The sequence below is a fragment of the Xyrauchen texanus genome, chromosome 18 (genome assembly GCF_025860055.1).
Source record: "Xyrauchen texanus isolate HMW12.3.18 chromosome 18, RBS_HiC_50CHRs, whole genome shotgun sequence".
Classification (NCBI taxonomy): domain Eukaryota; kingdom Metazoa; phylum Chordata; class Actinopteri; order Cypriniformes; family Catostomidae; genus Xyrauchen; species Xyrauchen texanus.
This window is the reverse complement of record NC_068293.1, coordinates 28,344,395-28,361,035: the sequence shown is the minus strand read 5'-3', so window position 1 is coordinate 28,361,035 and position 16,641 is coordinate 28,344,395. Positions and strand designations below refer to the sequence as shown.

Here is a 16,641-nt window from a genome sequence, read left to right as displayed (position 1 = left end):
GTTTGGGAAGGCACAGCGCAAGATGTGTGCTTTTGATTAGGGCATGTGGCAAGTAGCCGAGACTTGTCAGAATTACAATATTCCTCCAATTTGAATTTCATCCCAGTTATCACAAATTTTGTTTACAAGAACAGTGACTTTTTATCAATAGGTTTTTACTTTACAGTATATACTTGACATGAAGGGTAAAACTAAAAAACTTTATTTAATTTTTGACTTGTTTATAAGTAAAAATATCTAATCATCCTTAAAACAAGATACATACTTGTGCACAATATATATACGTACATACTTGAAAAGCAAAAGACATATTCCAAAATATTGAGTCTTGTTTTTATATATATTTTTGATTTTTTTGGCAGTTTTCTCTAGTTTTAAACATAAACTTCACAAAATTTGGTTAGATTTCTCTAAAAACAAGACTAAAGTCTTAACTTAAAACAAGACGTAAAAGTTATTTTGCTTTTCAAGTAAATTTATTTTGTTTTAAGATGGTTTAAATAAAAAAATGACAAAAATACAGAGTGAGACATTTTTTTTTTTTGCAGTGAAATACCCAGTTGGACAGTATGCAAGCAATGCTTAACAGAGCAGATACTCTGTTTTTCTCAACTGGAAGGCTGCAGCTTGGTTAGGCTGGATGTCACGGCTGCCACGTCATCAAGCACCATCAAAGGCCGTTTCAATTGTTATGACACTTGGAAGACAGCCTCATTTGCAGCCTTTGTTTGGCTTATTTTGGAGGATGCATCAGTTGCATCCTTCATGGCCTTCAATCACCCACAATCCTTTGCACAATTCATATTTTTTTCTGAAAACAAATCAAATGGACGTGCATGCTCCTGGTGGCTTCCTAAATTTCTACAAAGTAGTTGTGGTGGTTCACAAATTATTTATTTTTGAAATTTTCATGCCATGACCATGGAGGCATAAACCTTCAGTACCGCCGCTCCCTATAAGCAGACTTCTCAGTCTGCATAGGGCACCAACTCCCTAGGGGGGTACCATCTTACACTAGGACGGCACCAGAAAGTCCACCACGTTAAAAGTTATTCAAGGACCCGAAAGCAGTTGAGGTACACAGATGACCCCCCCCCCCCCCACCACCACCACCACCTAAAACCTATCCTACAGCCTCAGAAGGACTGGTCTAAGAAGGACACAGCCTAACTAGGTTGCAGCCTTTCGTTTGAGATGCCTGTAATCAGCTTTCATTTCTGCACATTCCAACTGAGTTACTTTACCCAGCCATCACAATTTCATAAGATTTCAACATTACCCTGCAGGCAATTTGATGTTAAGTGCTTTACCCAGGGGGCACCAAGGTGATCGAGTATGTTTTTGCTCTCATTCATTTTCAAGTTATTCCCAATTAGTCTAGCAACTAATTTCCTCAAAATATGAAGGGATAACTACACTAAAATTAATAAATAATAAGTGGGATTCACGAGTAATCCAGAAACAGGTCCTCACCTTTGCCCTGGCACTTGGCTTGGTCCAGGAGAGGTAACATGATAGTGGAGTTGAGGGTGGAAGGAGAGCGTACAGCCGTGGTGTACATGAGGGGCAACGATTGCACCACCACAGGGATGCGGTGCACCTGGCTGGCCAGTTTACTGGGGCTTGAAGGGGGGACAGAGTGGATGATGTGCAAAAACTGCTGGCTTCTAACTCCTTGTGAAGAGCCCACAAAGGGCCCAGGTGTCAACACAGAGGGCATTCCAGAAGAGATGGAGGTGATGACGGAAGGTGAGGATGATGATGATGAAGAAGAGGATGGAGAGAAGGCTGAGGTGTTAGACGAAGGAGATGATGTCCGTGTCTTGATGGACAGGTCCACTGGCTCTGTCTGGGTCTGGAACTGCTCGGAAGATAGAAGATCTTCTGGAGGCTCTGCTTTCACTTTGCTGAGCAGGAGGGGCATGGCCTCCATATGAGGGTAATTGTGCACTTTAGGTAACTGTAGGAAACAAAGACATAAATTAAAATGTTTAGTAGCTCTGGCCTAGTCTCGGAAGCCCACTTTTAAACTACCACAGTAGGAATGCAAAATTATGACACTGAATAAGATATGCCTGCAGAATTATGTCGGATTCCCTTTGTATCCTATCAATCATACAGCGGTTTGTCACTATTGGCAATACACATTTCTATTGAATCTGCCCTTCACTGCTCCAAAAATACAATGTGGGCCAGATCTCCTGACCTGCTCTGGCACTGTCTTGTGCCTTGTATGAGTCAGGGTGCTGGTTTAAAACACAAACTTGTGCATGCATTCAGTAATACATTTCCACCTATTCTTACAAAACCTGTGTAGAAAAGGATTTTTTTAACAACAATTGAACCACCAGTTTTTTTAATAAAAAAAACATATAAGCTGCATCTGAAACCATGTACTGTAACCGAGTATGTACTGCATTTGATGAGGAACACACTTATCTGCTGCCAAAACAGTACATTCTGTTTGGTATGCATGTGAGTAGAATGAATAGATTTCGGACATACTTCATCCTGGGACATGGGCATTGACCAGTGACCCGCATTCATAACGTAAGAAAAACAACTGCAAAAATTATCTATTCTGGTTGTGTTCAACAAGCACCATTTAAGCACAAGGAACAATTAAATTGGTATAAATAGCACATACAGTTGAGAAGAGCCACCCGACTCGCGGTTCACCGTCGCTCCTTTACATACAGCTCCCGAGGGATTATGAGATTGTTAAGTGTCCAGTCAATCCACACTTCAGATTCTCACTGGAAATAGTAGGTCATCCGCATATTACTCGCTTACTGCTTCATGAATAGTGTGGATTCGAACATACTACTCCATTGGCACACTGTTTTTGGCAAACTGTATAGTAGAGAAGTATGGATATTCAGACACAGTAATATTTAAATTGTAATGAATCTATACATTGTACTAGAACTCCCTTGGTGCTGCCTATGATTTAAAAAAAAAAAAAAAAAAAACATTGTTCTCATTATTATGATTAAAAATCACTGTACTGTAAATCATAGAAATTAATTGTAAACAATGGGAGTTGTGAAAGTAAAACATGTGGACGTTTAACGGTAATCAAAATTGGGTGGTAAAATGTGCTGAAGTGTCTTTAAAATCATGTCACTATGCAAAACATCTAAATATAGGCTTTATTACCTTAAATATGAGCAGGACTTTTCACCGACACATAAACAAACACCTTTACAGTACTTATGGCAGTATGGATAAAATATAACTTTCCAATTACCATGCATTTTTTAATTGTTGAGTAAAGGTTTTATTTAAAAAAGAAATGGGGTAAATTCTCAGCTTATTAAACATCATCATTCTGCACAAGAAAACAATGCAAAGTGCTAGCAGAGAGTGTTCCTCTCTGCAGAAAAGCATGCAGTAAAATGATCACTCTGGATCAGGCGGCTAATCATGACAGAGCATCTCATTAAACAGAGGGGAAAAGTTCTCGAATTGCTACTGCAGATGTGAAAAACGCTCTGCTAGAGAATCACGACTCAACTTTGTTTATGGACTGACATTTTTTTATGTGGCTGTAATGTGGACTGAGTAAGCCTATGGCGAATTACGTTTTCTTTTTTTTTTTTACTCCCTCTGCTCATATTATTTTTAGTTTGGACGTGTGGAGTCACTCTGAGCTTTACTAACCCATGAATCAGTGGAACGCAGTACACAGTACAATAAAACTGCATCTGAATCAAAAAACAAACAAATATCGCCCAATCAAATATGCTGACGTGACCCCGTAAAACCCAGGTTAGATCATTCAGGGTTCAGATACAATTGTCACAGGTCAGCAGAGCCGTAGCTAGTAGGGTGTAAGATGGTAACGATTCTAGGGCCCCAAATGTTCAGGGGGGCCCACAACAATTTCAAAACTGTATTATTTTAATAGGTAAGGGGCCCAAGGCAATATATATATTCACAGGGCTCAGATTTCCTTGCTACGGCCCTGCAGGTCAGGACACATGACCTCAAGGTTAGAGTTACAATACTGAATTGATTGTGAAGGTCAAAAACTGCAGTATTTTCAGAACAAAAGACCCTTATTTGAAAAGTGTGACAGAGCTGACAACAATGGTTCAATAGTCATGTTGCCTCTTTTAGGAGTTTTTGGGCTAAAGGAAACATACAATGAAGCCTTTTTCACAGTTTTACCCAATTGACTGGTGGGCTGTATTATAGGGTCTGCAAATATCTTCAAATTAGTTTTCTCTTTTGTGGTGCAGTGGAGGTCTTAAAGGGGCAGTTCACCTGAAAATGAAAATTCGGTCATTATTTACTGACTCTCATATTGCTCTAAACTCATATGACTTTCACTCTTCCCTGGAACACAAAGATGTTAAGCAGAATGTTAGCCTCAGTCACCATTCACTTTCAGTGCATCTTTTTTCCATACAATGGAAGAGAATGGTGACCGAGGCTAACATTTTGTTGTGTTCCACAGTAAAAATAAAAATCATGCATATTTGGAACAATATGAGGCTGAGTAACTGATGCCAAAATTGTCATTTTTGTGAGAACTATTCCTTTAAGGAAACCTTATATATATATATATATATATATATATATATATATATATATATATATATATATATATATATATATATATATATATATATATATATATATACATACAGTATACATAAAATCTTTCTGACTAATTATCTGCTAAGTTAAGAGGAGTGAAAGGTTTTTATGTATTTGCAGGTATTTTATGTGAAATGCACGATATATCTCTTTTTGATATGCTTTTGTAAATGCTGGACATGATAAGATTTTTAATCATTTTGGGTATGTTGCGGCACAGCTGCAAAGACAAAGTAGTAATCAAACCCAAGGAGTGAATTTCTATTTGCATAGCAGGCAATCAGCAACCTGCTAATGAGGGTTGTATGAAAGGGAAGGGAGGTACCTCTAATAACCAATCAGCATCATACATATCATCCTCGCTATCACTGCCTCTGTAATACCTAAGAACTCCCTTTTTTCCTAGATAAAGGGACTAAATGTTTCTGGTCATGTCCTTGCATTGCTGCAAAAACATTTGCAGCAATGCAACATTCTCTATCTGCTGAAAATATCACTCTTCACAACAGAAAAGTAAGAGGTGTTTGTATGTAGTGAACTCTTGCTCAAGCTCTGTTGAATTCTGTGATGTAACCTTCAGGGTACGCTTAAGAGGCTTTATACCGTGCATGTGGTTTTGTTTGTGTATGTAGGACATTGTGTGGTGATCTGCCTGTGGGCAGCTGTAACCCCAGGCCTTTGCGCCCCTCTGAGACCAACCTCCTTTTCAAAAAAACCTCATCACCTCTCTTTACACTGTATTCAATTTGGCCTTGGAGAGCTCTGAATTTAATTTTTGTTTCACTGGTTTTCCTCTCAAAGGCAGGTTTGAGGTACTTGAAGATAAAAACATCAAATAAGCTTTTGTAGGTTTCTTTACATTTGAATTTTTATGACAGATGGTGTTTGAATAAACGGGCATGGCCCGTATAAACATTCTGTCAATGTAAGTCTAATATCTGATTGTCTGCTGTGCGAAAACTGCCTGTCCGATCAATTAGAAAAGACAAAGCACAACAAGTCAGAGCAGTCTGAAGGTGAATGGTAAATAGTGGTAAATGTAGGAATTTAGGAGGAAATAGTGATAGACTTTACTCCTAAAGCTTTCAAGCTACATTTACCAATATTTACCATTCACTTTTATGCTATGTTATAAAGAAGTTACTGTAGTCCGCAAAGTGAAAATACATGACAAGAAAGCCGCTGTTGAAACCTACCGGCAACAAGGTTTACCGTGTGCTGTTTATTTAGACCAACAGAGGGGGCTTTATGTCATTCGTCTTCCTTTCCTGATTACTTGTTCGCACCAGTATTGCCATTAAGAACTGGACCAGGGAGCAAGCGCAATTGAAAAGAATCATCATCATCGTTATCAGCTTTGAGGTGAGGCACATACTAGCTATGCTATAAAGAAGTTATATTGTTATGCATTATATAAAATTGATGCATTTAAAATAAGAATACGACATTAATAACATGGAAAATGAAATGAAATGTATAATGAAGTATCTGCAAAGAACAACAATAAATGTAAGTCAGCACATTACAGCATAGACTACATTGCACTTTGCTGGTGACTGAAAAGAAGCATCATAATGCTTAAGAATTTATCATAATAAAAGGTATAAATAAGAAAAACACAGGTTTAAACCATATGAGATAACTGATAGAAACAGTTAGGTGAAATAGTGTAATAATAATAATTACAAAAATAACAATAATAAAAGGCCCACCCATAGTATTGGAGATTATTCTATGACTTCCAATATATATTTATAAAAAAAAGCAAGGTTTTTGAAAAAAGGTTTGCCCCCCTTAGAAGCAATATGAGGCTTCTAAGGGGGGCAAACCCCTCTACAGAAATTAACTTCAGGCCCTGATATAATATATAAGTATATAAAGTGTTTCATATGATTTCAGTTGTAATACTGAGTGACATGGTATTCAAGTGAGATAATTTTTTTGAAATTTCTATGCCAATTTGCCAGGAAGCAAGGTAGAAGCCAACCATCTTACTGTTAGGAAAGTGCCAGGTAAAGGTGATGGAAAAGTGGAGAAGAGAAGGAAACTTAGAAAAGAGTAAGAAGAATGATGTAAATAGTGTGACCAAGGGTAGGGCCCCTGTGCTGTGGAGTCAGCTGCAACAGTTCCTGTATTCAGTCATTGTTTATATATGTTTGTTTAGTTCACTTTTATGCCACAATGTGTCTCATAACTCAAATGTAACAGAAGACAATTAAAAATTATCAACTTTACCTCCATATCAGAATTTCATTGAGAAATATTCAACACAGTATGATATACTATAGTTCATGACATTACTACATTCACCATGGTCAAAATACATAACCTCCGAATTTTCTCCTTTTTTATTTAATAGATAAGTAATGTGAAATTTCAACGACATATTTTCCACTGTACTAGAAATGTCCTCGCTTTTCATTTCAGAAATCTGGTCACCATATTTTACATACACAGCTCTTTAGTTTCCACCTTCACTCTTTACTGATGACTTTCACTTTATTTGGTAAACTTACATGAAATCTGGGTCTATTTTTGCTGGCCGAGCAAGGTGAGGGCATTAACTGGGGCAAAACATTCACAGCAAGGCCTTGGCAAGTGGCCACGCAAATGATGACCATGTCTGTGCAATGAGATGCACTTCAAAAAGACATTGTGTAGGTTGTACACTTCCTGCTGCTTGGCAGTGCTTCACCGCATATGGATAGTTAAGTCTATCAGCCTTACGCAGGAAGAAAGGTGTTGGTATGATGTTCTGGCTTGAGAAGTAGAACACAAAGTGGGTGCATTGCTGGCTCTGAAATGTAATTATTTATAATAGTAATGCTGCCTTCAAGTCCTCCTTGAAAGTTTTTTCTTACAATTTTGGAAATTGTAATTATGGTGAGATGTGCGTTCAAGTGATTTTGGTCGGAGAAAAAAAATGAATGCAATTGGCGATTTCGCATTTATCTCTTTCACATACTATTTTATCATTCTAGTGCTTTGACAGAATAATGGGAAAAGTAGTTTTGTCTCAAAAGCCTGTCTCCTCATATACCGACTAAATGAGTAGTGTTTTTGGCAAGATTAATTGCCTTTCTTCATCAACAGTACAGCAAATCCATAAGATGAAAATTATACCATCAACAATTATAACTTATTATGATCAATATTAATTTACTTCTACAAAGGTTTCTAATTGACAAGCACCTATCTCGGAAAGTCAGGTCTTAAACAATATCGTGATTTCCACAGTGGTAACTACAACATTGTGGTGGCATTCATGTGTGCTCAACTCAAATTGTAAGATAATTCCTACATAAATTGAACGCACTATAAGGATTCTCTCTCCAAGAAAATACTGCATCTATCCATATATGCTTTTTATGAAACATTAACTAAACAATTAATACTGAGCCATTCATTGAACACTGCATCACTGTCAGTTACTGAATAAGGATATTGTGTTTGAGCAATATTGCTGTGCTTTCCTGGCACAGAAGCAACTTTATATGCTAAACTACACATTCCTGAGTCAAATATTTAAAGGGTTAATTCAACCATAATTAAATTCTGAATGACTTTCTTCCATTGAACACTAAAGGGAGATGTTAGGCAGAATATCAGCCACAGTCACCATTGACTTTCATTGAATGGAAAAAAGATTAAATGAAAGTGAACGTGACTAAGGCTGTCAGTTCCTGACATTCCGCTTAAAATCTCCTTATGTGTTACACAGAAGAAAGGAAGTCATGCAATTTTGAGTGAGTAAATCATGACATAATTTTCATGAACTATCCTTTGTATAAAAAGCCAAAGAAAAGAAGCAGTGAACGACTCTCTACAGCGGTGTCTCTGCATCTGTGATTGAGCCCTGCCAAGATGGCTGCAGTGGCCATGACTAGAGGCACTGGGAGCATTCCTGCTGCAGCTGTGGCTCTCCACAACCCTGTGCTCCATCAGGCCTGCTCTGCACACACACACACACACACACACAAACTCCTGCTCAATGTCTGGGAATAATTAGGGGAATCACATTGAAGGGGTGGGTGAGAATGAGGGCTAAAGATGAGGGTGATTTAGGAGTGTGGATGTGAGGTTAGGGTAAAAAATGTATCCAAAACAACTGTTCTCTTACCCCACTTTCAGATTCCAGAGGTTCTACTTTGACTCGGACTGCAGGCATTCCGTCTAGCATTAACATCCTGTTTTTGATGGCGTCTGTGAGGTGAGAAAGACAAAAAGGCATAAAAAAGCTGCTTCGTATGACTCCTCTCACCTTTTCAGACCTAGCATGTTCTGAAAAATAGCAACTTTTTTTGCATTTTACACCTAAAGTGCTCTAAAGAGAGCAAATGGTGCTGAATCAAGCATACAGGCGGTAGGAAAGTCATAACATGGAATCCAGTCAGAACTGACAAAATGCCAGTATAAAAACAGAACATGCCAAAAAACACTATATATTGATTAATATAGGAATAGTTCACCCCCCAAATATTTTTTATTTGAACTCTATGTTGCATGTTTGGTCAAGAAATGCATTGAGAACAAATGAGGTTTGATTTTATTGACTGCAACATTTTTTATTTAAACACTTATATAAATAAGATTTGATTTGAGAGTGAAGAATGTTTTCATTTTGCTCAGCTCATCACACAAAGCAATCAAATTGCCTCAGAAGACTTGGCATGTAGTGAATGTGTTATATCATTTTACTTTTTGACATCTTTCGAGCTTGACACACATAAGTCACTATTCACTTATATTAGGGCAAATAAACCCTGTTGTTAAAAATAAAATAATTACCTTTGTGTTCACAAAAGAAAGAATTCCATATGAGTTTGGAGTGACATTAGAGTGACTAAATAATGACAGCATTTTCAAGATGCACTCAGTAAATTTTTGAAGTATAGTGAAGTATGGCTTACACTGATACCTAGTGGCCTGGATGCTGCTTTGTTTAAACAATAATCAGTTACCGTTTCAGTTAACAATGCCAAATGTAGACATTCACTATGCACAGTAGGGGCTGTCAATTGAGCAGAGAAACTAAATTCAAATATTTAACTTCAATATTTTCAAAATTCAAATAATATTCAAATTTTAAAGTCATCTGATTCTTAAACTGATGTTGTTACCTTAGTCCACAAGAGGGCGCAATAAATACATAAACCATTTATCAGTGTTATATTATTGCAAAGAACATTCCTGGCTGTTTAAAAAAGAGCATTTCATTTTCAACTAATGTGTATAAAATAAATAAATAAAAAGTTTTAGTCTGTCCATATTCTCAAATGTTAAGTCAAAAGTAAAAAGAGAGGCACTGATACCACAGTATACTACCCAGACACACGCTATTTTAACAGCAAAATACCACATAGTTTTTAATTAATTATAGTTGTATGTAGGTTAGCAATATTCCCAGATAGCAGAGGTATATGGCTGAACTCTGTGGTAAAGCGGCTCAGACTATCAGCCAAGGTCAGAGGTTGTTCAATCAGACAGAACACAACAGAATGAAACCGAACGCAAGGATCTCAAGATACACATTTCCAAGTTGAACATCTTTCCTGACAAAGCATTAAAAAAACGAATTGCTTAATCTCAGAAACTCTTATAAGAGAGCAAGACGCAATGGAATTTGCAAGGTAATTGCAAAGTACCTCCACCAACTGGAAGTTCACACTGAACCCAATTGCAACCATCCATTTGTTTTTCTTTGGAAACGCGTGATAGACGAACTTCTTTGTTTTGCTTTGTTTTTGTTTATTAAGCGTCTCCTGCAGGAGCACAGGGAAAGACACTGAACCCCAAGTTTGTCCCAATGGAAGGCTAGTGCCTTGCATGGCAGCTCTGCCGTCATTGGTGTATAAATGTGTGTGTGAATGTGTGAATGAGTCACAGTGTAAAGCGCTTTGAATACCGTTAAGGTTAAAAAGGCGCTATATAAGTGCAGACCATTTACCATTTTAGCGCAAGAATGTGACTGTCAGTTCTTCGTACACATCCAAAATTCGAATGCAGAGTTTTAGCATTCAAATGCGCGTTTCTTTCTTAAATTTGACAAATATTCCAATTTTAAAGTGAGCTGATTCTTAAACTGACGTTGCTACCTTAGTCCACAAGAGCATGCAATAAATGCATAAACCATACTTCAGCCTTCTATTATTGCATAATTCGACAAATATTCAAATTTTAATTCGACTGCCCTAATGCACAATAAGCCAGGGTTAATTAAATCCCTGAGTGAAAGTGTCCAATAACAGGGCAGATTAAGCGAGCAGTATTCAGCTGGTCGTGTGATTCTAATATGGCTGCCCCCATGAGGCACCCCTGCCCCATTTAGAATAAAAGAGCTTTTATAAGGTTACTGATATGACTGAACTCTTCATCTCACAAGAGTGGTCATGATTTAATACATATGTTTAAAAATTACTTTTCATTTCTTTAGAAGTACAGTTTTTTAATGAGAGAATAAATTACTGAGTGCACCTTTAGTGAATAAACCACACTATTAAAACAATTAAAATTTGCTTTAAGCTAAACTTTATGCTCATAATTAAACTGAACCTGGAAATCAGTTTCTTGCACATGCACATTACAAAAATTCACCTTACATAACATCCTGCGAGAAAAAAAGAATATTCAGGATCACCCAAGTGACCTGCTGCATGTCAGAACACACACACACACACGCACGTATCTACATACACACACATAATCATTGATCTCTCTGCTATCAGAGTCCCCTGACATTTCCCATCTTGGATATCCACACAGAAGACAAGGCTTTCTACCAGAATCCACTTCTTTGTGAAAACTCCCCTCAGGCGTCTGAGTCTTGGAACAAAGGCTACAGCTCTCTGCTTAAGAACAAGCAGCGCTCTACCAGACTCTCTCTCACACATAGAAAGTGGCCACCTCCCTTAACATCCAAGGATGCACAAGGAGACAGCTTAAATGAACTGGTGAAATCTGATTACAAGTTAATATAACTCTTAGGGCACTGCATGATGGGAAGATGAGATGCTCCAGCACTCCCACTGAGCCAGTTTCTCTCCCCCGTCTACTCAATTTACCATGTTTTACACAATAATAAAGGCACTGTAATAGACACATAAGCATCTTGGGAAATGCAATATTCATGTTTCCTCACGTTTGTTTGGGTTCCCTTTCGTAGCGACTTGAGCTGCGTAATCGAACTGGGACACGCCCTGAGTGTCACGTGGTCTGAAGCCCTTATACAATCATGCTATTTTATTGGCTGATGGTGCTTAAGCGACACCCCTAGGGAGCTACGTCATGAGCTCCATAAAGGCACTCACTTTCACGCCATCAAGTCTTTTGTGCCTGATTTTGTCTAAGCCCATGTTTCCAGCAACTCACATTGAAACGAATATTATTAATCCTCCCTTTTGAGTGATGAACACGTAAGGACTTCGTTTACAGTGTAAATTTTAGAGCAATTTTAATGAGTTTTTTTCCAAACATTACAAGGGTCTGAAGGGGACAGCTGTACTTTTCGAGGTTTGCAATTTCTCATCATGGGGCATTATCCCCACTTGTTCTAGTTTCACAACCACCAGATTTGGAGCTCAGTGTGTGGGAGCCATTTGAGATTTCTGCTTTGTGTCTGAGAAGTTTGGAGTACGAATGGACATCATGTTCTTCCTCATGTTTGTCGCTCTCCCCCTGAGCAAAAGTCTCGTCAGACATGCTCTGAGGCCTAGCTCGGCAACCATTTTCTGAAAAATCATGCAAAAGAGTTTGGTAAGAAAGGAACAAATTGGCCCCTTTGTCATTATTGTCTTTATCTCTGTCGTTCTGGGAGAATGCACATGAATAAGGCTCTCTCTCTCTATCTCCCCTCATAAGCTACTGCTAAAAGCCAGGTGAGCCCAGCCGCAGAACAAGGGGGCTGGAATAAGAGAATACTCCCCAGTGGAGTGGTTATACTTTTGGGATTCTATCAGGAGATACGAAGTATTTTAACTCACTTATTTTATCTTTCGCCTGTTCGTGGACCAAATGGGTATTCTGGCAAGACAAGAGTATTGAATATTTTCAGCTTGAGTTTGGCCTCTGCCTCCATGACCAAGGGTCTTGGGGCACGCGTAATATAACTCAATGTACAATAAAAATAGGTCTACACATGAGCCTGATGGGCTTGCTGTGTAACTAAAGATGAGCCTCCATTCAGTGAACAAATTTGTACCGTATAAACATATCCGTTTCTCTCCTGTTTGCCCTTTGGTCAGTTTTGGAATGAGTTCGTCATTGTACATGCCTCGAACATCTGACAACCAGAATATGGTTGAGTTTTCAGGAGGATTATCACAGTATTGGAGGAGCGAAGGCTTCCTTCAGCCATGCTGCTAGTTCTGGGGCAGTCGGCAAAATTAAGCCAAGCTTGCCATCTAGTGGTTGTGCATACAGGTTACACTGCAGGCAAGAGCCATGCATTAATCCCTCTGTCTACCCATCTGTCGGCTTGGCAGCAGCTGTAGGGCATTGTGAACTGGGTACTTTGAACAATAAAGCATGGTTATGTAATTCAATTCAGGCGGGCTCTGCCAGTGTTTAATGGGGTTGTTCTGACAGACGATTTGGTTTGGGAAATTCACTCTCTCTTAGAAAAAGGGACAATGGAGGAGATTCCCACTTCTCATAGAGAATACGACTTTTACAGCCGCAATTTTCAGGTCCCAAAAAAGATAGCGACTTGTGTCCTATTCTGGATTTTGAGATGCCTGAATTTTGCTCTAATGAAATACCAATTCAGAATGTTGACACAGAAACAAATAATTTCACAAGTGCAGCCAGGGAACTGGTTTGTGACAATACATTTGAAGGACGTTTATTTCTATATTCAGATTGCGCAGAAGCACAGGCGCTTTCTCATATTTGGTTACGTGGGCAAGCGTACACATTTTTCGTCCTTCCGCTCAGACTTGCACTGGCACCACGCACTTTCACAAAATGCATGGATGCAGCTTTGATGCCCTTGAGGCTTCAAGGCATCCGCGTTTTGAATTATCTCGACGATTGGTTGGGGTTTGCCCTACTCTGAGACTTTGGCTGCCCAAAATTGAGATGTCATACTCAGCAGTTGATCGAGGGCTGTGTGTAACCTATACAAGAGTGTCCTATGTTTTTAGGGATGGAGCTGGATTTGCGAACAATGCAGGTGCGTCTTTCTTCAGTTCGTGTTCTGTCATTTCGCAGTGTGGGACGCGTTTTCCCTGCGAGAACATTTCACAGGCTTGATTGAGGCTTCCACTGTAATTCCCCTGGGAATGTTGCATGCAAGACATTTTCAGTGCTGAATGAACTCCCCAAAGGGACTTCAACCACTGATGCATGCGTTCTGTCTTTTCAAAGTGATACGTGGGTGCTACCAAATTCTGTTACCATGGAAACGGACCTGACTTCTGATGTCAGGTGTTCTGTTGGGACAGGTGTGTCACCGCAAAGTTATAACAACAGACACCTCCTCCACAGGTTGGGGTGCAATATACGATGGTCATCCAACCTACAGGGTTAGGACGGGCCAGCTGCAATATCGCCGCATAAACTGTTTGGACATGTTCATGGTCCTGCTGGCATTAAAGATTTTCCTCCAGGAGATTCAGGGCAGTCATATCCTCATCCAGTCAGAAAACAGGAAGGTGGTGTCCTACATCAGTCACCAGGGAGGAGTGCATTCTCATGCCATGCTGAGACTGGCACGTCACATTCTTCTGTGGGCACGGGAATATGTGCTGTCTCTATGAGCCGTGCATGTTCCGGGCTAGTTGAATTTGTGGGCGGATCTCCTGTCCAGACAGGGCTTGATGCCCAGAGAGTGGACATTTCATCCACTGATTATGGAACAAATCTGGAGAAGGTTCGGCAGAGCGGAAGTGGACCTATTTGCTTCGAGTGAGATGTTACACTGTCCCCTCTGGTTTTCCCTCTGGCCCCCGAGTGTTCGTGAGGATCGGGTTCGGCTTCTGTTAGTGGCACCGTTTTGGTCATCTCAAGTATGGTTTTTGGTATCTCTCCTAGAGAAAGTGCTTTGGAGATTTCAGTCAGAACAGACATAGCTCAGGGCAGCATTTGGCACCCCCGGCCAGACTTGTGGAAGTTGTCACCTCTAATTGTGTAAGTTGGCCTCTGTTGAGGGTATGGCCCCTCAAAAGGGCGCTCTTTTGAATGATGGTTATCCCCCACTGTGGTTGATACCATTCTGAATGCTACAGCTCCATCAACTAGGAAGTTTTATGCATACAAGTGGTTCTTGGTGTACAGCGCGAGGTGAAAATCCAGTTCACTGCCCTGTCGTTACAATGCTGTATTTTTTTGTAAGAGTGTTTTGGGGCCAGGATTGCCCCAGCAATGCTTAATGTCTATGTTGCTGCTATAGTGGCACTATCTGTAAGTAGACATTCTCTTGTCTCTCGTTTTATGCACGAGGTATGCAGGCTTAGAACATTTTGTCTGCGTTTCCTTTATGGGATTTATCTGTTGTTTTAGAGGCGGTCTCGGGTGCTCCGTTTGAGCCCTTGGCAATAGTCGTTGATAAGTTTATGACTCTTAAAACTGCCCTGCTAGTAGCATTGGAATCATTTAAAAGGGTTGGTGATTTGCATGCCCGGTCAATCAATCCCTTATGTATGGATTTTGCACCAGGGTGATCAAAGTGGTGTTAAGACCTCGTTGGTGCTATTTACCCAAGGTTGTTTCTACATCATCTTGCACGCAGACTATTAATTTTCAGGCTTTCTTCCTTCCCCATTCGAGTCGTAGGAGCATGCTTTGCACAGTTCGAGTGCTGTGAGTTTATGTTGACTATACTAGCAAGTGGCATCAATCCATTTTTTTTTTTTTTTTTGTGGAACTCAGACTAAGATCGTTCTCAGTCACCCTTCACTTTCATTGTATAGAAAAAGATGCAATGAAAGTGAATGGTGACTTAGACTTTCAGTCTCCAACATTGTGCCTAACATTTTCTTTTTTGTGTTCCACGGAAGGAAGCCATTCAGGTTTGGAACACCAAGAGGGTGAGTAAATGATGACAGAACTTTCATTTTTAAGTAGACTATCCCTTTAAGGAAAGAAAATTGTAGATTGAAAGAGATGAAATACAAGTGAACCTGTCAAAATCACTTTCATTGATGTGTGTGGACGCTAATATGGACAGTGTGTCTGTCGGATATGCCATGCCTCTTAGTGAAGGGAACCTCATGAAAGAGCCAATCAAAACAATGTAATTCTGCCTCAGAGGGAGGTGTCCTGAAGTAACCCATGTACTTATTATTTTAGCAGTAGCTCATGAAGGAATGCAAGCAAAGCAGATACAATTTAAACATCTCTATTACACTTCACTCCTGGCATGGGCAACAGGAAATGAGGCCCAGATCTCGATTCAGCACTTGGGCCGAACCCATTCTGGTGGAGATCAGACAATACTACTAACTGGATTAACCACTAGGAATAAACTTTGTCATGCTTATATAGCTTGCAATGCATGATATACTACTCTAGGTGCTAGTGTGTTAACCATTAGTAGCTCCACATTTTACCTTAAAGGGAATTTAAGTTATAAAAATGATGTCTTTATTTACTCACCCTCATGTCGTTATAAACCCATTTGATTTTCTTTCTTGTGTGAATCACAAAAGGAGATACTGGGCAGTATGTTAGTCTCAGTCACCATTCACGGCATCTTTTTTCATACAATTAAAGTGAATGTGACTGAGGCAAGCATTTTGCCTCGCATCTCCTTTTGTGTTTGAGTCATGGAAGAAAGAAATTAACCAGTTTGGAAAAACACGAGGGTAAATGTTGACGTATTTTCTGAACTATCCTTTTAAGGAAACCCTTTTTCTCCACAAGCTATCTGGCTATTCTCTGCTGAGCCTTGTGGAGTGAAAGGTTCTTATAAAGAATAATATGATTTCTCTGTGAAATGTAATCCTAGCCTTTTGTCATTGACACACATGCTACCAAGCTAATCTGTGTGCATTGGATTGATATTGTGATCAGGATATCCAATGGCTCCAGGTAGTGGTG

General features: G+C 39.4%; 1 protein-coding gene across 4 annotated transcripts in view; it reads right to left on the bottom strand.

Moving 5' to 3' along the window:
• The window catches only part of LOC127658960 (Krueppel-like factor 12), a 61,505-nt gene that overhangs the window by 19,623 nt on the left and 25,241 nt on the right, over nucleotides 1–16,641 (bottom strand). For 2 of the 4 annotated variants that reach the window (XM_052148543.1, XM_052148545.1), the window contains exons 2-3: nucleotides 8,726–8,808; nucleotides 1,474–1,960 (exon numbers count right to left, since the gene is read on the bottom strand). In XM_052148543.1, the coding sequence (XP_052004503.1) occupies nucleotides 1,474–1,960; nucleotides 8,726–8,791 (553 nt within the window). In that variant the 5' untranslated portion in view covers nucleotides 8,792–8,808. Of the gene's footprint in view, nucleotides 1–1,473; nucleotides 1,961–8,432; nucleotides 8,558–8,725; nucleotides 8,809–16,641 lie in introns of all 4 variants that reach the window. The other 2 variants (XM_052148541.1, XM_052148542.1) reach the window with 2 other exon arrangements.